This window comes from Cervus canadensis, chromosome 5 (assembly GCF_019320065.1).
Source record: "Cervus canadensis isolate Bull #8, Minnesota chromosome 5, ASM1932006v1, whole genome shotgun sequence".
In the NCBI taxonomy this organism is placed as follows: Eukaryota; Metazoa; Chordata; class Mammalia; order Artiodactyla; family Cervidae; genus Cervus; species Cervus canadensis.
This window is the reverse complement of record NC_057390.1, coordinates 63,274,016-63,298,536: the sequence shown is the minus strand read 5'-3', so window position 1 is coordinate 63,298,536 and position 24,521 is coordinate 63,274,016. Positions and strand designations below refer to the sequence as shown.

The 24,521-nt window shown below is 35.3% G+C and overlaps 1 protein-coding gene across 5 annotated transcripts in view; it reads right to left on the bottom strand.

The window, feature by feature from the left end:
* The window catches only part of APLF (aprataxin and PNKP like factor), a 91,181-nt gene that overhangs the window by 43,767 nt on the left and 22,893 nt on the right, over nt 1-24,521 (bottom strand). For 4 of the 5 annotated variants that reach the window (XR_006269467.1, XM_043468931.1, XM_043468933.1 and 1 more), the window contains 4 exons: nt 23,260-23,432; nt 15,241-15,385; nt 14,788-14,914; nt 6,027-6,211 (listed from right to left, as the gene is read on the bottom strand). Coding sequence is in view for 4 of the 5 variants with exons in the window: in XM_043468931.1 (XP_043324866.1) it covers nt 6,027-6,211; nt 14,788-14,914; nt 15,241-15,385; nt 23,260-23,432 (630 nt within the window). In the remaining variant the exon portion in view is untranslated. The remainder of the gene's footprint in view (nt 1-6,026; nt 6,212-14,787; nt 14,915-15,240; nt 15,386-23,259; nt 23,433-24,521) is intronic. The other variant, XM_043468934.1, reaches the window with a different exon arrangement.

Genomic DNA, 24,521 nt, shown 5'->3' with positions numbered 1-24,521 from the left:
GGCCCAGGGATCAAACCTGTGTTTCCTGTGGCTCCTGCATTGGCAGGTGGATTCTTTACTCCTGAGCCACCTGGGAAGTCGATTATATGATCACACTTCAGCAATCATGAGGCAATTTCATCAGGTGATTTCTATGGCTTTCTCAAAGCCTGTTGATTGGAACAGAATTCAGGCCTGTACACAAAAATCTGACGATCCTATTCATGACTATTACAATCAACTTCAGATTGTTTTAAAGGAAAATTATACTCTTCTTTCAGATGTTGATTCCACCTGGGTATCTATTAACCCCAGGTTTATTACTTAAACATAAACTGAACTGGGTTCTTTCTTTTCTAGTAAAAAGGACCAGGACAGAATGGGAAACTATCAGCTCCATATTTAGCTCATCTGGCAAGCCAGCTCACTCAAACTCTAGATGGATCACCCAAAAGGAAGACTATCTTCAAACCACCAACTAACGACTCCAAACAAAACCAAAACCCTCCCTGTTTCTGCTATTATTGCAAAGAGCCAGGACATTCGAAAGAGATTGCTACAAATATACTGTTAAATACTTCAGATGCCTTCAGTCCTCTAACCAGCCTTTCCAACATCTGCCCAATTCTCAATGACAGGACTCTGAGAAACAACAGGGGCTCTTCCCAGTCTCCCCTCTCCGTCAACCTGGAAAAACATTTCTACAGATTGGGGACAAGTCTATTCTAGTCCTAACTGACCCTGAAATCATACTCTCAGGGCTCAACACCACTACCATAGAGCAGTGCGAACACAGATCAACTAGTGGGATTTCTAACGAGCCTCAAGAGGTTCCTGTCTCTGAACCTATTCCCTTTCACTTAGGCCCTTTGAGAGATGCATACCCCTTTCTCCTTAGTTCCTTGGCCCCCAACTCATTTATTAGGCTGAGACTTCTTAATGAAGTGTCATGCTGGAATTTCTTTTTCCCAAAAAGGGGAAATAATTCTAGAATTTGACAACAGTTATCAAAGTAATGAACCAGGTGAATGAAATGGTCCTTTGACATCTTTTATTTGGTTTGCCTCTGATAGTACTAGAGCTAATACTGATCTGGAAATATTGATCACTGGTCCCTAGTTACCACTCCCCTTATGGGTAAAATCTCCAGTTGATACCGGCAAAACTCACAGCACACATCCCAAGATTCAAATAGATCCCTCAAAAACCACTTAACCAGACTTAATTAATATTCTATAAGAAAAGAAAGCCCTGAAAGGCATAAAGACCATAAAAGAACATTACAAGGCTCAAGGGCTCACTAACCCTTACACCAGTCAGATGAACAAAACCTAGGGGCGGAGGGTGGAGGTTCCTCCAGGATCTCTGAGCAGTAAACAACATTGTTATCCCTTGACACTGTTGTTCCTAATACCATAATTACTAACATCCATTCCAGTTGATGAGGCTGACCAATATCTTTCTGCCCTCACTTAGGAAGAAAAGCAATTTACCTGGACAGTAATGACTCAGGGTTTTGCTGAGAATCCTTATTTCTTACAAATACTAAAGGTTGATCTGGATTATGTAAGGTTCCCTAGAGGTTCTACTTTGTTGTAATATGTGTTTCATTTGTTTCTTTGCTCTCCTTCTCAAGCCTCCTCACAAAAAGACAGTATCCACTTGCCAAAGCTTTTAGGAACATAAGGTCATCAAAGAAAAATTACAGTTTACCCAAACCCAGGTTTGATATTCAGGGCATCTGATATCAGCACAAAAGTTTTAAGGAGATCCAGATACACTTCATGATATCCTAAGCTTCCCCAAACCCAAGACTACCCTGCTATATGCTAAGTCTTCTTGGGCTGGTTGGTTATTTCCAAAGCTGAATTTCAAATTTCTCTCTTATGGCCAAACCTATGTATGCTTTATTAAACAGTAACAATCATGACTCAAACTTACGGAAAGAACCAAACAACACAGCCTTTAAAGCCTTAAAGTTGCGTCTCATGAACCCATCTGCCTTTGAGAATCCCAATTATCAGATTCTCTTTTTTTCTTTCCTTTTTATATACAAAAAGGAAGAAAATGCCCTTGAGGTACTCACCCAAAACCAGGGGTCCACCATCAACCCACACTGCATTACAGCCAGGAACTGGACTCTGTGGTATAGGGATACCCTGCTTGCCTTAAAGCCATTATGGCTACTGCTCTTTTGGTTAAGACCACCAAGAAAATCACAGGATCCCCTTTAACCATTTTTGTACATCATGCAGTAGAAGCCCTCCTGAATTCTCATCACAATTAATATTTCTCAATCAGGTGCCTTGTGTCCTAAGAAGTAAGTCCTTTCATTAACTTCTCCTCACATAACTCCTTTATGCTGGACCTGCTCCTCTTCTCCCCTCTGTCACCAAAGAAGCCCCTAACTGACCACCACAGAGGACACTGACTGACCGCCTCCTGACTCACAATGGTTTACAGGAAAGACCTCCGGGTAACACTGACTTCTCAAGGTTCACTGACATTCTTATTTAAAAGGTAACAATGGTAAAGACGCTAGGTATGCTTTGCCACTCCTTTTGATGTTGTTGAGGCAGCACCTTTACCTTTGGCTACTTTGGCCAAACAGGCGGAATTATACACTCTCATGTGGGCTTGTATTTAAGCCAAGGGCAAAGCGGCCAATATTTATACTGATGGTATACACTTTTACAATATTATACACAAATATAATAGTTATACACTACACAGCAGCTTATGATTTTGGAATCCTGTGAAGCAATGTGACTTCCTTACTTCCTGCTGAAATAAAATTTTAAGTGACCCTTATATTTACTGGATGTAATACTTTTATCTGCCACTTTAGGTATTACTAATATTCTGGGACATTCTACACTTGAGTCTCTGGAAACTAAGGGAAATAACTTTGATGACATTTCTGCAGGGAATGTCAATAGCAAGGGGCCAATAGCAATGGGGCCAATAGCAGGCTGTTGGTCCAAAGAGAAATTTTCCCAAATGATAACTTTAAAAAAGAGACTAAAGAAGCCTAACAACTGGCTTCAGAAAAGGAAAAACAAGATTGGAAATTTAAAAATTGTTGGTTTGATAAAAGAGGAAGCTCTGGTTTAGACTAATAACCCAGTCCTCCTGGACACTCTAAAATCCCTATTCTTCAGCACTGTACATGCATTAAACCACTGGTCTACTGACAAAATGATAGCATTCATCAATCAATATTGATGTGCAAATATTAACAAGGCCATCAAAAATATCTACTTCACTTGTCCCACTTGTCTGAAATACAACCCAAGAAAGCTTGTTTATGATGTTCCCAGACAATTTAAACAGCCCAATGAACCATTCAAGGTCTCAAAACTTGCTCTGGCTCATGGATACAAATATGTTTTAGTAATGGTCTGTGTGTTTTCACACACAGACAGGCATCGCTTGCAAACACGCTACTGCTTCTTCTGTGGTTAAAGTCCTTTTAGAAAAGATTATCCCTATCAGGGGAATTCCTCTCAAATTTCATGGCGATCAAGGAACACTTCTTATTGGTCAGGTACTTCAACAAGTCTGTGCTATTTGGCCAATTTTCAACACTTTCACTGTGCTTACCATCTTCAATCCCCATTTAGTTGAATGCACTAATGGCATTATTATTACTCAGTTGACAAAATTAGTAAAGGCCCTCCAAAAATTTTGGCCAAAATGCCTTGGCCAAAAGCACTGTCATTGGTCTTTCTGAATCTCAGACCCACCCCTTTCAGAACTCATAAGCTCTCGCACTTGAAGAGAGTCACAGGATGCTCTTGCTTCTTTTGACTCACAACTGGTAAAAGGAGAGATACTCCAATATAGCAAAAGCCTAAATGCTATTAAAAATAACTGTGTTTTAGTAGAGCAATCTTTTCACAGTGTACTCCTGGGGGATAATGACCTAAAATATACCTGATAAACTGGATATTTTGTCTATTGGAAAGAAACACCTCCAGAAGAACTCTCTTCAACCTCACTGGAAAGGCCCCTATCATGTACTGCTAACCAGCCTTTGCGCCACCAAACCCCAAGAAGGAGCCTCTTGGATTCACATGACACATATAAAAAATGTACCAAACCCTGACTAGATCTGCACATTATCTGATGACCTGAAAGAAAAGATTTCCCAGAATTGAAATAGATGACATCTGATGAGACAGCTTTCTGAAGATATCCAGACCAGGCCTGTTGGCAGCTTGTCTGTCAAACCTTTGATGATGACAGAACACTTCAATATCCTCCAATCTCTATGATTTTTATAACATACAAAGTTTAGATTAAAAGTGCCTGAAAATTCTTCCTCCTACCTCTCCTTGATACTTGAATGTGACTTCAATAGGTTTCCAATCTGTGTACTTTCACTCCAATGTGAGATGCCACACCCAGCAAAGGTCCCTCCTGGCACTAAAGGACAAAAAGTCACTGAAAACCTGACTCTTGATTAGCAATGCTTTCAGAGAAAAATCTTGACCAAAATGGGGAAATATAAAAAATTAAATAGAGTTGGGAGACCAGAAAGTACAGTTCTCATGCCCTGAAATAACAGCAGAGTGCAAGAGGAAGAAGAAAGAGTCCTCTTCCTTCATGGCAAAGACTCAGCCAATGAAAATCCATGAAATTTGTTTACTATGGGCTATAAAAGCATTCTCTTTCCTCTGCTGTGCAGGAACTTGCACCCATGGCTGAAGACTCCAAAATACAATTCTCGACTGATCCCAAATAAACTAATCTTTGCTGGAGAAATATCTGGAAATCTATTTGCTTTAGGTCAATAATACGTTTAGAGGGTAGAGCAGAGAATATTAGGGTTCAAAATTCACATAAAATGTATAGTTAAGTTTTTATGGTCAATATATGTGAGTTAGAATACATTTTGTTTTCATTTATTAAGCTTGACTCCATAAATAAGCAGAAGAGTTAAGCCTATAGTGATTAGACCCTGCTTTCTAGCTGGAAGAAAGGATCCTGTTTCTCACTAGAGAGGAGGCAGGAGTGAGGGGAGAACTATAAAAAACCTGATTCTCTGGGATAGTGGCTGAGATTTCAATCAATCCAGTGCATACTATTCTTTTTTTTTTTTTTTTAGGATTTGATATTGATTTATTCTTGTTCATGCATTTAAAACATATAATTTACTTCAAAAGTCATGTCACACCACAAGCATTATTCAACTGTATAACAAGGTTTTACATGTTCATTTTGTCTATGTTATATTTTAAAATCTATGTGTTTTTTCTTTTTTTTTTCATTTATTTTTATTAGTTGCAGGCTAATTACTTTACAATATTGTAGTGGTTTTTGTCATACATTGAGAGTGCATACTATTCTAAAAGCAATCCTATTCCTTTGGCTCTCTCTGAGACTAAACAGATGGAGACCCAGAGAGCTTAGCCACAGGACTACAAGGATCATGAAAATGATAATTTAAAGCCACTCTTCTCCTGAAAGGAAGAATACCTGATCTTTTTGTCCCAGAGTCATCTCTTTTTTTCCCCTCCTTTCTTTTGAAATTCATCCAATAATCTCATTTTCTTAGAGTACCCAGTATCAAAGAATGCTTAAGTCAGCCAAACCATTCTAATGAATTAGCAAAAACTGAAAGAGGATAGAAAAGATTTATAAATACTGCAAGTAAACCCAGAAGTAATTCTGCAACAGGCTGTTAAGAACTACTCATTAATTGTTCCTCTCTTAATATTTACCAAGAGAAAAGTAGTGACAGGCAGTCTGAGAATGACCAAAAACCCAGAGTTTCAAAAGGGAGGTACCAAATTATGTCCAGAGTCAAGTGGTCTCCACCTATTTCTCAGTCTGAAAATTTCTAAATTAAATAGCTCTGTTTTCTACATTGCAAGTGCTATATTACAAAGCCAAACAACAAAATCAAACAAAATAACAAATCTTGAGAAACAATATAAAAAGCATTTTTGGTTTTTCACTGATATATATAGCATATAATTATCCTAACTAGAACATTTGATGGAGAAAATAAACAACCAAATAATGAATATTTTAAAAATCACCTTGGATGAAATGATAGACTCTTCCTGATCATCATTTTTGCACTTTTTTCCTGTGTCTTGCTCTGCTGATGTACTTTCTGAACTTCCTGATGAAATTAATCGCTTTTTTCCTTGCTGTGTTATGTTTACTTGGGTTTTTTCTTTGCAGACTCTTTCTTTTTCACTTTCCCGGGTTACGTTATTATCTTAATCATACACAAGCACATAAACACAAGGAAAAAGAAGAAGAAAATTATCTCCTGTACCTTCAAATGTCAATAATCCATACCCCCCCAAAAAAAGAAATGAAAACAAAAATAAAAATGATAAAAGAGCAAACACTAAAGTTCTATCTATATTAAGGCCAATCTGAAAATGCATATTTCCAAATCTCAAGAAGTATTAAGCAACACCATGGCCAAGAACTCCAGCCCTGAAGATATCCAGGCCAAGAGGCTAATGTGGGCAAGCACCATGCTTTAACTGTTTAACCTTACCTCTCTGAACTTTGGTCTCAACATTTAGAAAAGGGGAATTATAAAAACTCATGGAGTTATTAGGAGGAGTAAATCAGGTAAGACACATAAATTATCAGAGTATCACATGTATATTAGTTATCATATGGATAGTTTCTTAATTTTAGCAATGAATTTTTATAACAGAAAATCTGACCTATAGCAATCAATGAATTTTACACATACTTACTGAGCCCCTACCACCTATATTGAGAAATGCACCTTAAATTACCTTAAAGACAGATTAAAAACCTAAAATAACTGAAAAGGGAAAGCAACCTCTACAAACTTAACTAATAAAAGAAAATAAATCTCCAATAACAATGGACACTGCATTGTCATAACCCTTATTCAAGGTTCAGTGTAGTGGAGAAACTTAAGTCAGTATCATATTTTGTTAAAAAATTTATGAACTGTCTAATCAGAAAAGAAAAAAGATCTAAAGAGGGAAATCTTCATGGTTAGTTGTCTTTCTTCTCTAATTTATGAGGGCAGAGGCTTCCTTCCTGTGCCTTCTTCACTATTCCCTACTTTGTGTCTCCAGCATCTAGACCTGCGGCTAACACAAAGTTCAGTTCAGTTCAGTTCAGTTGCTCAGTCGTGTCCGACTCTTGGTGACCCCGTGAACTGCAGCAAACGAGGCCTGCCTGTCTATCACCAACTACCAGAGTCCACCCAAACCCATGTCCATTGAGTCGGTGATGCCATCCAACCATCTCATCCTCTGTCATCCCCTTCTCCTCCTGCCCTCAATCTTTCCCAGCATCAGGGTCTTTTCAAATGAGTCAGCTCTTCTCATCAGGTGGCCAAAGTATTGGAGTTTCAGCTTCAGCATCAGTCCTTCCAATGAACACCCAGGACTGATCTGCTTTAGGATGGACTGGTTGGATCTCCTTGCAGTCCAAAAGACTCTCAAGAGTCTTCTTCAACACCACAGTTCAAAAGCATCAATTCTTCAGTGCTCAGCTTTCTTTATAGTCCAACTCTCACATTGATACATGACCACTGGAAAAATCATAGCCTTGACTAGACGGACCTTTGTTGACAAAGTAATGTCTCTGCTTTTTTTTTTTTTTTTTTTAGTTGGTCTTGTTTATCTAACTTTAATATGCTGTCTAGGCTGCTCATAACTTTCCTTCCAAGGAGTAAGTGTCTTTTAATTTCATGGCTGCAATCACCATCTGCAGTGATTTTGGAGCCCCCCAAAATAAAGTCAGCCACTGTTTCCCCATCTATTTACCATGAAGTGATGGGGCCAGATGCCATGATCTTAGTTTTTTGAATGTTGAGCTTTAAACCAACTTTTTCACTCTCCTCTTTCACTTTCATCAAGAGGCCTTTTAGTTCTTCTTCACTTTCTGCCATAAGGGTGGTGTCATCTGCAAATCTGAGGTTATTGATATTTCTCCTGGCAATCTTGATTCCAGCTTGTGCTTCATCCAGCCCAGCGTTTCTCATGATGTACTCTGCATATACTGGCACTCAATGAATATGTATGAGTAATTAAACTGTGAGCATAAACAGAAAGTTGTCCAAAGGTCCCTTGAGAGCCTGGATACAGGTATGTAAGGCAATCTGTAGTCACTATTCTAATGTTCTAAAGCAAGGGTTAGCAAACTTCTGTAAAAAGCCAAAGAATAAATATTTTAAGCACTATGGGCTGTATATTTGTCACAACTACCCAATTCTGCCTTTGTAGTGTGAAAGCAACCACAGATAATACATACATGGATGAGAGTGGCTATGTTCCAAAAAAACTTTCTTTACAGAAACAGGCAGTGGGCTGAATTTGGCTCATAGGCTACAGTTTGCTCAGAGCTGTTCTAAAGGATATTGAAATGACCTGAAATTGATAATAAAAATTGATAATATGGACTAATAGAATATTATCCATATTATTAAACAGGAAAATCACTGAACCAATATAAAAGTAATATATTTATCAAAAGAAACACGTATAAACTAATAAGTAAACTTGGCATCAATTACTTACATCTTTGTTTTAAATCTAAATTAGGACAACATTTCCTACCATTTTAGAAACTGTCAGAAATAAAGCTAAATGGAACTGACTATATCGTTTGATGACACAACAGATGTGAATTGTCAAACCAAGGGAAATAATCAGTCATGATATTGTCTACTATGCTAGGAACTAAAAACTATAAATAAGACACAGTTTCTGCACAAATGGCAGGTTACCACATTCTGTGTGTCACAGATGTACATAAAAGTCTAAAATTTAAAAATACACATTTGTAATATTCAATTCTTTAAAATTCCAAACGAGATACTACAAATATTCCTTCTAGGGACCAGAGCTCTTTCTTTTTGCATAGCAAGAAGTCATTTTGATATTGTTTAAGTGTTCTTCACAAAGCACATATAAGATAGATAAGTTAGCTGGCTCATCTATCTATTATGCTGTACTCAGTCGTGTCCAACTCTTGGCAACCTTATGGACTGCAGCCCATGGGATTGTCCTGACAAGAATACTGGAGTGGGTTGCCATTTCCTCCTCCAGAGGATTTTTCCAACCCAGGGATCAAACTCGCATCTCCCGTCTCCTGCATCACAGGTGGATTCTTTACTGCTGAGCCACAGGGGAAGCCCAATGGCTCATAACAATCTTTATATCTGGTATATAAAATACATTTTTCTAAATTCAGGATGAGTACAGTTAAATGATAAAAATGTAAAAGAAATTAGCTACTATTACAAATCAGTTTATTTTGAACAATTACTAACTGCATTTACTTATATGAGCCAATTACACTAACAGTACATGAGTGCTAGCTCAACTATATGTAGTAGGTCATTAAAATCATATCCATCTAATTTTATCCTTCAAACAAACCACTCCTAACAGCCATATTAACGATTTTATATATATATTTTCTCAGCTTTTTCTTAAGTTTAAGCAAATACAAGAATACACACAGGACTAAAAGTATACATGCTATTACTTCTCTGGGATAAATATCTAGAATTGGAATTTGTGGACCAAAATTTGTCTGTCAAATTTTCCATTATTCTAGGCTTCCCATCATCTTAGGAAAGTCTCCCAGAAGTAATAAAAAACTGTTTCCCCAAATTTTCTTCAAATGCCTTAGTTTCAATTTTTAACATTGGTTATTAATTCAGTAGAAGCTTATTTATAAATGTGACATGAGCAGTGAGTGCTCTATTATTACTTTCTTCCAGATGGACATCTAATTCTCGCACATTGTATTTAACAATATGCATCCTTTCTCCACCAATTTGAATTGATAATTCCTTATACATTAAATGTGTGTTGTTCTAATCTGCTTTGAGGTGTTTCTTTTTTACTGGTCAACTTAACCTATTCTTTTTTTTTTCCCCTTTAATTTACTTTTTAATTGAGGTACTTAACCTATTCTTATTCCAGAACTATCAACTACTAGAAGCAGGCACTGGACCAGATTGTGATACAGGAAAGTTCTACTTAAAAAAAAAAAAAAAAAAAAAGAGAGATATTTCTGTCCTTGAACATATATTAAAAAATCACTTAATTCATTTTCTACAATGCTGACATACCTATAATGTCAAAATCTAACATGGATGGCACATATGGAGAAAAATATTAGCCATACTTAGGAAGATAGATGCAAATGTCCTAAATGTTTATAAATCTATCAACATAAAATAATATGCCATCATGATAAAATGAACTTATCCCAGGAACACAAGCATAGTGCAACAATAGGAAACTTACCAACATCATTAATTACATTAATATATGAAATGCAGAACTGTTTCTATACCAAAAATTTTTTCAAAAAATTCAAGTTATCCCTGAATCAATCAACCCAAACATAATAAGAATATCAGAATCAAATACCAATAAATGCTGAAATACTAACACAATTCCTGTTAAAATCAGGAACAGAGATGCCAATTTTATCCATTTTTATTTAAAACTTATAGGATCTAACTTATGAAATAAATGCTTTTAAAGCAATAAATAGATCAGAAGAGTCAAAATTATCATAATTCTATAGATATGACTATACATCTAGAAAATCCAAGAGGCTAAAAAACAATCAGAATTAGTCAGACCACTTAACAAGGTTTCTTGAAATAAACAGAATAACAACTTTAAGTAAACACTGAACTATAATCAAACTAAACAATGTCAGTTAAATATTTATCATCTGTATTGTCACAGAGAAAATATTCACTGTACAAAATTAAATGTAAACCAAACAGTTTGGGGACTATTTACTACTTCAACCTTTATCAGCATCTGTCACTTTTCATTACTTCATGTTGGGGGGTTAGAAGATGGGGAAAGAAGAATACTAAAGGGTAGCATGAAACCAGTGAAAATATAAAAGCTCCTTTTAATCTACCAAGAACATCAAACCCTAGGAGTTATACCTTGTCCTGGGCCCTAGAGAGCTAAGGAAGCAAACATATGCAAAGAGAAGGGGAAGCTCTGATAGTCTTTGCCCAAATATACTCACTTACCAATCACTAAGGGACATGGAAAAAATTTCAGCTCAGGTCTAAGAAACTCATGATAACATCCAAGGGATAATACCTGGGGACCCAGAAAACTAAATAAACTAGAAGTATATTAGCTGAAAAACAGAAAGGATAGCCTGATCACAGCAAACATTCATGTACATATAAGAATTAAAACAACAGTTAAACTGAGAAAAGATCTAAAAGAGAATGCAAGGGCATATTAATAAAATAAAAAGCAAAAACAAAACTAAACCTCCAAAACATACAGAGGGTAAATTTAGGTGGCTATAAAGTGATATGGTTCAGAGCATGTGCTTTACAGTCAGGCAGAGCTACATCTCATTATGTTTCTGCCATTTATTATGATCTTAGGTAAGTCAAGTCAGTTAACATCAATTAACATTATTATTTTTCCTGTATTTAAAGACACAGATGGTTCAAAAATATCAAGATGGTTTCAGGTAGTCTAAATAAAGATCAATCAAACAATGTAGTATTAAAGCTGTAAAAGACTTAAAGTATCCTATACCTAAATGAACCTTAAATGCATCCTGGAAATTGATTTTTAAAAATCACTAGCATTGGTCTATTGATGTGGGTGATAAACTACTTAAACAAACATAACAACAATAATAAAAACTACAGAGCAGAAAAAGTCAAAGTACTCCAAACTTTAATTAGCTGGATTCAAGTACTAAACTGTTATTTCCTTCTAAATTTCTGTCTTTAAAAAAGTTAACCTATCTTTTTTCTTATATTTCCCCAAAGTAGGAATTTATAAGAAATGCTTAAATGCAAAGACTTTATTTTGAAGCTTTAGCTTTGTGCACTATATAATGGGGGCTGCTTCCCAGGTGGTGTTAGTGGTAAAGAACCTGCCTGCCAATGCAGGAGCCATAAGAGATAGGGGGTTCCATCCCTGGGTTGGGAAGATCCCCTGGAGGAGGGCATGGCATTCTTGTCTGGAGAATCCCATCAACAGAGGAGTCTGGCAGGCTATAGTCCATAGAGTCACAAACAGTCGGACCTGACTGAAGCAACTTAGCACACACACGCTATTTAATATGCCTGTCTAAAGCAATGTCAAATCACTCTCATCTGTGTTTTCTAGGTGAAGTGTCAAAAAAAGTGCTTCATATTTTATATGGTACATTTACCAAGTGAAAATAAAGGGGTATATTCATAACTGGAAGTAAATATATTCTGGACAATTATAAGTAATGTAATAATGATAGTATAGAAGCAATTACAGTACAAAACAACTCTGAAAGAAAAGAACTTGCTTGCAAGGAAGAAATTCACACTGGCCAATTTTTGGTTAAATAGTTATTCTTTCTATATTACAGAAAATGTTCTAATGAGAGGAAGTGTCTGCCCCCTCTCCCATTCCCACTCCCTTCCTGCAAACGGAGAGGAACCACACTTAATGAGAAATGTTACTGATAAAGATATATATGTAATGATAGGGGGAGTAGGGAATTCAAAACCACTGTCCTGGAATAAATAAAACTCTTACCAGGAAATCTTAGATTTAAATGTGAAAATGCTCCAGATTAAATCACATCTCCCTTAACACATAATATATAACCTATTCTCGCCAAAAGATTGTTCTGATCCTACTATAATCCAAATTAGCATTTTAAGTAAGGAATATTCTGTACAGATCCCTGAGTTGTTAATTGAGAAGGAAAGGAAGGAATGGGTTGACAAACAATGAAATTTCCATCAGCTCTGATGCTTCTTTCCTTTCTAGGACAACGTAGACAGAGCTAAAAGGAGTGGCAAGGCCAAAATGCTGCCCCCTTCCACTTCTGCTGCTGCAAAGTTGAGATCGAGGCTTGCAATGAGCTAGGAATAATCCTTGCTCACATGAATCTCCGGCTCTTTCATCACTGACTTCATCACACATTATTTTATGCCCTGCATTTGTGTAGGTGAAAGATCATATGAAATTTTGAAAATATCTTTTTTAAAAGTAAAGCATAAGATTTTCATAATCTTGGGGGAAAAAAAAACAGGAAGAAAATTTCCTATTTTCTATTAGGCCAAGTTACTGCCTATTAGAATAAAAATATTTAGTCAGAAGAATATAAAATTAAAGTCTCTATACTGTTTCATTCATAACATCCAACATCCAATAGCACAATAGGAAAATGTGCCCACATGAAGGAAAACAGGCAGCCAACAGAAATTAAACCTCAGATGACTGAGAAGTTGCAAATGAAATGCTGAATGAATAATACAATGTAGCAAAAAGTTTAATAATCTTTAATCAATGGGAATATCCAGAAGATGACATAAATCACTGTGGTATCTGCCACGACAATGAACTGTGCTAGAACACTGGTCTCATCATCTTTGACTCTTTCAGCACATAACATTGTGTGCTTGTAGTTTTTAAATTTAATTTGAAATGTTTTTACTGTGCTTGTCTTTTATCATAGACATGACCCTAACAGATTTGTTTGAAAATCTATTTTAATGACATCCAGAACTAAAATTAGTATAAATCAAAAAACCATCAGAATTTAAAATAAAATAATAATAATAATTAGCAGAATTTGCAGAGGAACTAGGATTCAATCCCTGTCATTTGGGCTCCAGTGAATTCTCTCACTAATGGGTGTCCTACTTCTTCTACATTTACTTTTACTATTTTTTTACATATATAAATGGCACATATTGTTATGGGTGAAACCTAGAGTTGACAGGAAACAATTTTTCAAAATGGTTTTTTTTCCCACTTTAGTACAAAGGGAGTATTTTAGTAACATGTCATGATCCTTTAATACTTGTAAGTTTCTGATCAAGTAATTTCCTTTCTACAATTTATACCATAGCAACAAAATAATGGTAGACTTCTAAGATAGTCACACAGTTTTTAATCACACTTAATGACACTAAAATTTGGGACAGTGACAAAAGTTAAATAATAAGATAATGCTTAAATTATGATATATTAATATTAGGAGAGTGGACAAGTAGAGAGACATTAGTGTGGTCTGCAGAATTCTAAAATGACCCCTCCCCAAGATTTCCTGCCCTAATCCCCAGGACTGTGAATGCAGTATCATACCCATGATTGTATTCGGTTATATGGCAAAATAAATGTTGCACCTATTTTTAAGTTTACATATCAGTTTATCCATATCAGTTTATCCTGAGTTAATTAACTGGAAGATAATGTACATGGGCCTGATCTAATCAACAAATTCTTCAAGCAGAGTTTTCTCAGTTGGTCACCAAGGAGAAATTAGATGCAAAGCAGGAGGAAGGTCTGTTGGGCCATGCTGGCCTTGAAGATGAAGTTCAGAACTGAAAAATGCCCTCCAGTAGCTGAGAGAAGCCATGGCCAATAGTCAGCAGGAAAACAAGTCCTCCGACTACAAGGAAGCAAATTCTCCATAAAAACTGAAATGACCTTGTTAAGTGTATATCCCATGACACCCAGGTCAGAGCCCAGCCTGACACTTGGATTTGTCTCATGAAAATCTCAACAGACAACTAAGTCAAATCTGCCCAGACTTTAAAACTGTGAATTAATAATGGGTATTGTTTTAAGCTGCTAAAAGAATAAAAAATTAAAAAATAATAGTAAGTAGTAGTATGGTGTTTGATAAATGGCATAAAATAATAATTTATGATTTAAATTAAACTTCATGAAGACTCCTAAAGAAATGTTAGGCTAAGTTACACACATATACAACTACAATTTTATCTTTACTTGTTCAAAAACTTTCAAATTCTGTCATATATTTTCTTGAAACAAAACCTACCTTCACTGATGACTGAAAGGTTCTGATCACTTGAATTTTCTGTCAACATCCATGCTGGGAGGATTCTTTTCCTCTGGGAAGGATTTGGCTGTTGCTGACTCAAGTCTCTACTTTCACCTATGAAAGACTAAAAGGCACCTATATATTAATTGCTAAAAATAATCCTGCATCCTTAATGAAACTTCACAACGATTTACTTTGAAGAAAGCTACCATTAAAAAACCCATCTGCAGCTGTGGACTGAACTAGTTAAATTTCTCAAAGGAAGAAATTCAACATTTCTATTAGCTGAAGGGTTGGTCTAGCGTGACCTTCTCTAGAGCTTTACTTAAAAACAGGAAAAGCAGGTCAACGCTAGCAATTTTGTCAAGATATGTCTAATATCAGTTGTCTTCTCTCCTCAATACAACTTAAGTAACATGTTATAAATGGATGAGATCTTAAGTTTCTTACCACATTATTTACAGTGGTCTGGGTCTCTGCTGTTTCTATGCTTCTTCCCAGTTGTGGGGCACTGGGTGTTTTAACAGGCAAATCAACTGAGGAAGATTTTGGTGTTTCATTCAATATATCATCTTCATCAAGCATTTGACTATTTCTATAAAATACAATTGAAATTCATTTATTAATCATTTAAACTGAAAACACTTCTATTGTGTACCATGACATTCTGTGACTCTCCCAAGTATATCTAACTGATGAGTCATGCACTTTTATCAGACTTAGGAAGACAAAAAGCAGATTATAGTATACCAGAATAAAATACATAGACTAGAATATGTTCTTCATGTTCTGCCCACTGTATCACCATCACATTAATCTTCCCAAAGCACAGGCCTAGAAACCACAGCTATTTATAAGATGGGCAGTAGCCATCTCTATGAAGGATGAAGAGCTATTTACTTATTTAGTAAATAGGCAAATAAGTCCAGATTATCTAAAAAGGTTAAGATCACCTCCAAGTTTCCAAAGAGAAAATGCAAACTGTAAGAACATCAGCTAAACTAGTTAGGCTTTGAAGAAAAAACAAAACCCTGAGGTCAAGTTCACACACACCTGCTACTGAGGTCCTGGCCATTATAGCCACTTGTGAAATCTCCCAACTAGCAGTCCAACAAAGGAGCATCCAAGGTCATATGTGGAACATACTAGCAAAACTAACTGCCTCCTACTTGCTGCAAAGTGTGGTAAGATTACCCAAAGTTCTAAATCATTATTCTTTATGTATGCATAGACAGGAATCAACAAACTTATCTTTTTGACAATTTGAAAATGTAGATGGAAATACTACTCAGAAATAAAAAGGAAAAAAGTACTGATTATACAATATCTTGGGAATTTCAAAGGCAGTTTGCTAAGTGAAAGAAGCCAGACACAAAAGTACGTACCATATGAAACCATTTATGTGGCATTCTGAAGGTGTAAAGCTGAAAGGACAGAAATCAGACTAGTAGTCACCAGAAGCTGGGGTGGGGGAGAGGAATGACCACAAAGAGGCAAGACGGAATTTTGGGGGGAAATTAAAATGTTCTATATCTCATTGTGGTGGTTCTTATGTGACTATATAAATTTGTCAAACGACATCAAATTATACATTTAAAGGGGGTAAATTTTACTATGTGTAAAATGTTTCTCAGTAAAAGGGAAATTTTTAAAATGAAAGATATAAGATTTTTAAAATTTGTCTAGCTGAGAATAATTAGTGGCTTATCTTATTTGTTTTGTGTTATCTCCTAGTAATAACCTCCCTCAAAGGCAGACTTGAATTCACGGCAGGAATCAGTCAAAAAAAAAACTTAGACTAAGTTTCTGGGTAACACTACAGTTTTTGTTCATTCAATAAATATTTTAAAAATACCTAGTGCATGTTAGATACTATGCCAGATACAGGGGATTCGGAGTTAAAAATGTATAATAGTTTTACCCATAAAACTGCACTCCCACAAAATAGTCAAATCTTTTACTCTCAACACACAGGCGTGCTTCCAAATTCTAATTTTTTCCCTCAAATTTTCTTAACATTTATTTTATTTGAAAAATATTAAGAAACACTCTAGAGAAATGTTACGGCTTTTCACAACTTACAGTGTTAGAAATTGAGCAACATCATCCATTCCATTTCTAGTTTTTCTATTCTGACATAAATCCACTAATATACATCCTATGGCCATAAGGAAATTTTTTAGTATTTACCAAGAATAGACATAAGAACAAAAAACCCAACCCCCCAAAAAATTCTATTTAACATTTAGTTCCAAACAGGTCAAAGTACAAATGAGTTTAGTACACTTTTATTTAAATATAAATATTGCCACTGTAACATGAATATCTTCCTATTTTTAGCTTCAAATAATACTTCCTCGAGCAATCAACTATCACAGATTTATAATACAGTGAACTAGAATTTGTTAAAAATTAAAAACTTGGAATTTAAATAAACAAAGATAAATGAATTCTCCTTTTCTTTGGCAATAGTGATCAAGACATAATTTACATAATCATGAAATTCATGCTTCTAAAGTATAAAATTTAGTAGTTTTCAGTATATTCACAGAGTTGTACAATCATCACCAATATCTAATTTTGGAATGTATTCACTGTCTCAAAAAGAAATTCCATATCCATTCAGTTCAGTTGCTCAGTCGTGTCTGACTCTTTGAGACCCCATGAATCCCAGCATGCCAGGCCTCCTGGTCCATCACCAACTCCTGGAGTTTACTCAAACTCATGTCCATCGAGTCGGTGATGCCACCCAGCCATCTCATCCTCTGTCATCCCCTTCTCCTCCTGCCCTCAATCCCACCCAGCATCAGGGTCTTTTCCAATGAGTCAACTCTTCGAATGAGGTGGCCAAAGTATTGGAGTTTCAGCTTCAGCATCAGTCCTTCCAGTGAACACCCAGGACTGATCTCCTTTAGGATGGACTGGTTGGATCTCCTTGCAGTCCAAGGGACTCTCAAGAGTCTTCTCCAACACCACAGTTCAAAAGCATCAATTCTTCAGCACTCAGCTTTCTTCACAGTCTGACTCTCACATCCATACACGACCACTGTAAAAACCATAGCCTTGACTAAACAGACCTTGTTGGCAAACTAACGTCTCTGCTTTTTAGTATGCTATCTAAGTAGGTCGTAACTTTCCTTCCAAGGAGTAGCGTCTTTTAATTTCATGGCTGCAATCACCATCTGCAGTGATTTCGGAACCCAAAAAAATAAAGTCTGACACTGTTTCCGCTGTTTCCCCATCTATTTGCCATGAAGTGATGGGACCAGATGCCATGATCTTAGTTTTCTGAATGTTGAGCTTTAAGCCAATTTTTTCACTCTCCTCTTTCACTTTCATCAAGAGGCTTTTTAGTTCCTCTTCACTTTCTGCCATAAGGGTGGTGTCATCTGCATATCTTAAGTTATTGATATTTCTCCTGGCAATCTTGATTCCAGCTTGTGCTTCTTCCAGCCCAGTGTTTCTCATGATGTACTCTGCATAGAAGTTAAATAAGCAGGGTGACAATATATAGCCTTGACCTACTCCTTTTCCTATTTGGAACCAGTCTGTTGTTCCATGTTCAGTTCTAACTGTTGCTTCCTGACCTGCATAAAGGTTTCTCAGGAGGCAGGTCAGGTGGTCTGGTATTCCCATCTCTTTAAGAATTTTCCACAGTTTGTTGTGGTCCACCCAGTCAAAGGCTTTGGCATAGTCAACAGAGGAGAAATACATGTTTTTCTGGAACTCTCTTGCTTTTTTGATGATCCAGCGGATGTTGGCAATTTGATCTCTGGTTCCTCTGACTTTTCTAAAACCAACTTGAACATCTGGAAGTTCACGGTCCACATATTGCTGAAGTCTGGCTTGCAGAATTTTGAGCATTACTTTACTAGCTTGTGAGACGAGTGCAATTGTGCAGTAGTTTGAGCATTCCTTGGCATTGCCTTTCTTTGGGATTGAAATGAAAACTGACCTTTTCCAGTCCTGTGGCCACTGCTGAGTTTTCCAAATGTGCTGACATACTGACTGCAGCACTTTCACACCATATGCATTAGCAGTCACTTATTCTCTTCTCCAGCCCTGGCAACTGCCATCTACTTTCTGTCTCTAGGCATGTACATTTTCTGACACTTCATATAGATAGAATCATACAAGTTTTTGTGTATACAGTTGGTTTCAGTTCTTTTGTGTATATTCCTAGGAGTAGAATTACTGGGTCACAAGTAACTCTACATTTAAAATTCTGAGGAACTGCCAGAATGAGTTCCACAGATGCAGCAAAGACTTGCAACCCCACTACCAAAATATATGAGTTTCAATCTCTCCATAACCTCACCAGCACTTCTTACTATCTGTCTTACTGTAGCTATCCTAATGAATGTGAAATGGGAGCTCATTGTGGCTTTCATTTATATTTCATGTTGAGCATCTTTTTTCATGTGCTTATTGGCCAGTTGGGTACCTCCTCTGAAGAAATGTCTACTCAAGTCCAGTATGCATTTTGGAAATTGGGTTCTCTTATTACTGAATTATAAAGGTTCTTTATATATTCTGGATAGAAGTCCCTTATCAGATACATGACTTGCAAATATTTTCTCTCATTCTGAGGGCAATCTTTTTACATTCTTGATGACATCCTTAGAAGTACAGAAGTTTTTAATTGTGATAAAGCCCAATTTATCTACTTTTTTGCTTGCTTGTGCTTTTGGTGTTATATCTAAGAAATCACTGCCTAATCCAAGTGTTTTTTCCTATGGATTTCATAGTTTTAGCTCTTTTAGTTAGGTCTCTGATCTATTTTTATATGGTGTGAAGTAGGAGTATTTTGCATTTGTCTCAGCACCATTTGTTATTCTTTTCTCCATTTAATTGTTTTGGCACTCTCATTGTAAATTAATTGGCCATAGTGCAAGGGTTTATTTCTGGACTGTCAATTCTATTCCATTGATCCATATGTCTTTCCTACACAAGTATCACACTGTCTTGATTACTATAGCTTTGTAGCTGGTTTTGAAACTGAGAAGTGTGAATCTTCCAACTCTTTTCTTCCTTTTAAAGATTGCTTGGAAGTCCAGTACTTGCGTGCTACAACTACTGAAGCCTATGCACCTAGAGCCCGTGGTCCGCAACAAGAGAAGCCACCACAGTAAGAAGACCATGTACTACAACAAACGGCAGCCTGCACTCACCGGAACTAGAGAAAGCCCACACACAGCAACAAAGACTCAGCACAGCCAAAAATAAATATGTAAATAGTTTTAGCTCAACAAAAATAAAGATTGTTTTGGCAATTATTTTTAAAACTATAGTCTGTTGTATTTAAATATAAGTTATATATTTTGTCTTTAATACAAAATATATTAATATGAATGAGCTAGACCTAAAAGTTTAAAATAATTATAAATAAATTATAAACATGCATGTTTTCATACTACAATGGCATTTTCATCAACATTTCATTATTTTGTCCAAAATTAAATAGTGATTAAAAGTAGCTATTTAAATGGAAACTAAGTATTGAGCACTTTAACAATTTGAAAGAAAAAATAATTTGGTACAAATGATTTACTTTCCTTTCCTCAAGAATGTTTTAAAGAAAACAATCACTCCAGAGAGATAATGTTGTACTTACTTACCAGCAATGAGATTCAGATGAGGAAAATATTATAAAGTATTTCATTCATGTATTCAAGAAACCAAGGAGGAGAAGGGGGCAACAGAAGATGAGATGGTTGGATGTCATCATCAACTCAATGGACATGAGTTTAAGCAAACTCTGGGAGATAGGGAAGGACAGAGAGGCCTGGCGTGCTGCAGCCCATGGGGTTGCAAAGAGTCGGACATGACTGAGCAACCGAACAACAAAATGGCTGCTAAGCACCCACTACTGGGAAGGCAACAGGAATGCAAAATTAACGTTGGCCCTTCTATATGGAATACGTCATAATTTAATTGAACTAAAATATAAAACTTTTTTTTCACTTTCTCTTACTTTGAGTTGTGAAAAAAGTACAGCTTTTCGTACAATAATCTCATTATTGTACAAATTCATATACAGAGTGAAAAATGAACACACTAGAGCTAATGTGTATATACCCATAAGCTCTAAGTCAGTTATGAACGGGCTTTATTTATACAGACTCTAAATACTACATGAAAAGCATGCTAGCATGAGTAAAATGAGAACCTGAAGAAACGACAAGCTTTTGCACTGTTATTTTGTTCTTCAAACCTCTTTCTTAAATTCATAGCTGGTTGGAAGAAAAAGTTTATAATGAAATCAGGGTCCTTATAACTTACACAAAGCACATGTTTTCTATTCTTATTCAAATTTTAAAATATTTCGACATGTATTATAAAAGTATAGAGAGATTAACTGGACTGAGGTATCCCAGAGGTTCACATCTCCACACCCAACTGCCTGCAAACTCTACTGCTGGAAACCTCAAAGAACTAGTAAGACAGGAACACAATCCCATCCATCAAAAACAAAAAGAAATAAAAGACTATATATTTTATATATATATATATGTTACAGATGAAGGAGCAAGGTAAAAACTACAAGAACTTAATATATGGAGAGGAAACAGGGAACCTATCAGAAAGAATTTAGAGTGATGACAATAATGTCATCTGCAAATAAAGACAGTTTTGCTTCTTTCAATAGGATGCCCTTTGTTTCTTTTTCTTGACTTACTGGATTGGCTAGGACCTCCAGTAAATGGATATCTCTGTTTTGCCCCCAACAGTAGGGAGAGAACTTTCCAATACTTCACTATTAAGTATTTTTTTATAGGATGGAAACTTCCTTCTTTTCCAAGTTTTCTCTAAGGTTTTTAAAAATTAATCATGAACATGTATTAAATTTTTGTCACAACTGCTTTTATGCATCTACTGAAATGACAGTTCTTTAATCTGTTATAGAAAATTTCATTGATTGATTTTTACATGATAAACTCACCTTGCAGTTCTCAAATTTCACTTGGTCTTTTTACACATTGCTGGTTGTGACTTGTAAATATTTTCTTATAAGGAATTTGTGTCTATATTTACTTCTTTTGTAATGTTCTTATCTGATTTTGCTATTAGGATTATAAAAGCTTCATAAAATGAGTGGTGAAGTGTACTCTCTTCTATTTTGGAGAAAAAAGTATAATACTGGTATTATTTATTCCTTGTCAGTTAAAAAGAATTCACTGGTGAAGTTCCTTGTGGGAAATTCTTAAATTAGGAACTCAATTTCTTTAATGAATATAGGATTCATCAGATTTTCTATTTCTTCCTGTGTCAGTTTTTGTAAATTGTGTTTTTCAAGAAATGTTCTGTATTCATTTAGGCCATCAATTTTACTCCCATAGAATTTTAAAGAATAATTTCTTCATTATTCTTTCAAGCTCTGCAGGATCAGTAGTGATACCCCCTGTTCCATTTCTGGTATTGATAATTTGTTTCCCAGCTTTTTTTTTCCTTAGTAAGCCTTACTAAGGTCTCATCAATTTTATCAGTCTTTTCAAAGAACTAACTTTAGGCTTTGTTGATTTTCTTTGTTATTTGTCTATGTTCTATTCACAGATTTCTAGTCTTATTTTTCTTATTATTTCCTTTTTGGGATTAATTTACTCCTGATTGTCAATCTTCTAAAAGTAGAAGCATATAGCATTCATTATATAGCTTTCCTCTCTCCTAATAAAAGTATTTAATATAAATTTTCCTCTAATGCCTACTGTCATAAATGTTTCTGTTATGCTTTCAGTATTATTTTGTTCAAAATGTTTCCTAATTGCCCTTGAGATTTCTCTTGGACCCATGGGCTACTTGGTACGTGCTGCTTAATTTCAAAATACTTGAAGATCTTCCTAGATATTGTATTTTTATTGATTTTTAATTTAATACCAATGCAATCAAAGAACATACTCTATCTAATTTTGCCCATCTACTTCTATAGGTCCAATTTAAATATTCTATAATTTAAAAGCTAAACAAAGGCAAATAATCTGCTAATGACTGCCTCAATAAAACTCACTGCATTAATTATAACTTTACATCAGCTATTTATTGTAATGCCTCATTTCATCAGTTTCCCTATTTTATATTTTCTGTTATTCTTATAAGAAAGAGGAATTACACAAGTATAGTCTAAACCAGAGGTTAATACCTTAAGAAAATTTTTAAAGTTAAAAAAAGAAAAGATTAAGAAAATATAGTCAGTTTCACATTAAATATCCTGATTATTATTTGATGGAAAAAGCATTCTAAACACAGTGTTTGTAAAAGATGCAATATATAGAAGCAATCACTACTGAGGCATAAGCTTCCAAAACCAACTGTTTTCTAGAAACACACTCACACACACACACACATCAAGAAAGACCTACACTGCCACCATATTTAAATTTTAGAGTGGTTTCAACTGAAGCTTTTGTGGATAACTGAGGAATTAGATTACAAATATCATTACTTTAATCACACTTCATCAGGCAATCTTACCTTAAAGTACACTCCATTTCCATTTCAGAATGTGTAGACAAGACACAGAAAATGTATTTGTCAACTAAGAAAGAAAAACGATCTCCAGGATTCAACCAGCACCACATATTTGTCTTCAATGGTAAGAGCTGGCTCTTCTCAGAAGACTGATAAAAACATGGATTTGTGTGTAGCTAACAAATTTAAAAAACAGAATACAGTGATGTTATAATTCAAAATCATGACAAAAATACAACTAAATATGAACTGATTCAAAATTTTAGTGTCAAAACAATTTTAAGTATAAATTTACACTGAAAAGTCTAATAAATTTGGCACTTCAAGGAACCACATAATTATAATCTAACCATACAAAAAATTAGTTGTATTATACTTCTGATTTCTCTAGGAATCAAAGAAAAAAGCAAAGTTATTAATTAACTGGTTAAAAGATACTTTGCTTGAGAGATGACTGGACATTGGAAAGAGAAACATGAAAAATAATTATCAGTAGGGAAACTGCGTCCCCCAATTTTTATCCAAAATTCACTAATCCCTTGAAAATTCTTTACTGTTTATTTTCCCCTAAGAATTACTATAATTAAAAATGAGAATCTATGGGAAGGAAAATTCTGACCAAATTTCTCAAGCAAACAACATACCTTATTTAAAAAAAAAAATCCTCACAGAAGAATCTTATTTTGTTTCAATGAAACTCCCCTCTGAAGATCATCATCCATATTCAAATTGCAAGAAGCAAATATATCTGTCAAAACTATTACAATAGCCACTATTTTGAGTTATGTTTCCACTAATTACCTCATGTTAGCAAAGACAAGGAGAGCTGCCTCCATAACTAAGACCTATTGAAAGGCATCTTAAAAATTCTAACTAGAATCAAAATGAAAGTAGCCATTTCCAGATAGCCTTCTTGTCATCCATACTACTGGGTCTTTTAAATAAATAAGCTTTAGCATATAACAAAGCAATCCACATTAATGCATATTTTCTTTTCTTTTTTTTTTAAGAATTTTATATAGAGCAACTCCCCCTACCGCCCATCTGTCTACTTTATCAGTTTAAATGACATTTTTTCCTGGAGACATCAACCATCTTTCCAGCACAGCAACATAAACATCACCTTGAGATTGACATATGCTGAACATTCTCAATTTTTCTATTTATAATTCATTAATGCAGAAAGTGAAGAGGAACTAAAAAGCCTCTTGATGAAAGTGAAAGAGGAGAGTGAAAAAATTGGCTTAAAGCTCAACATTCAGAAA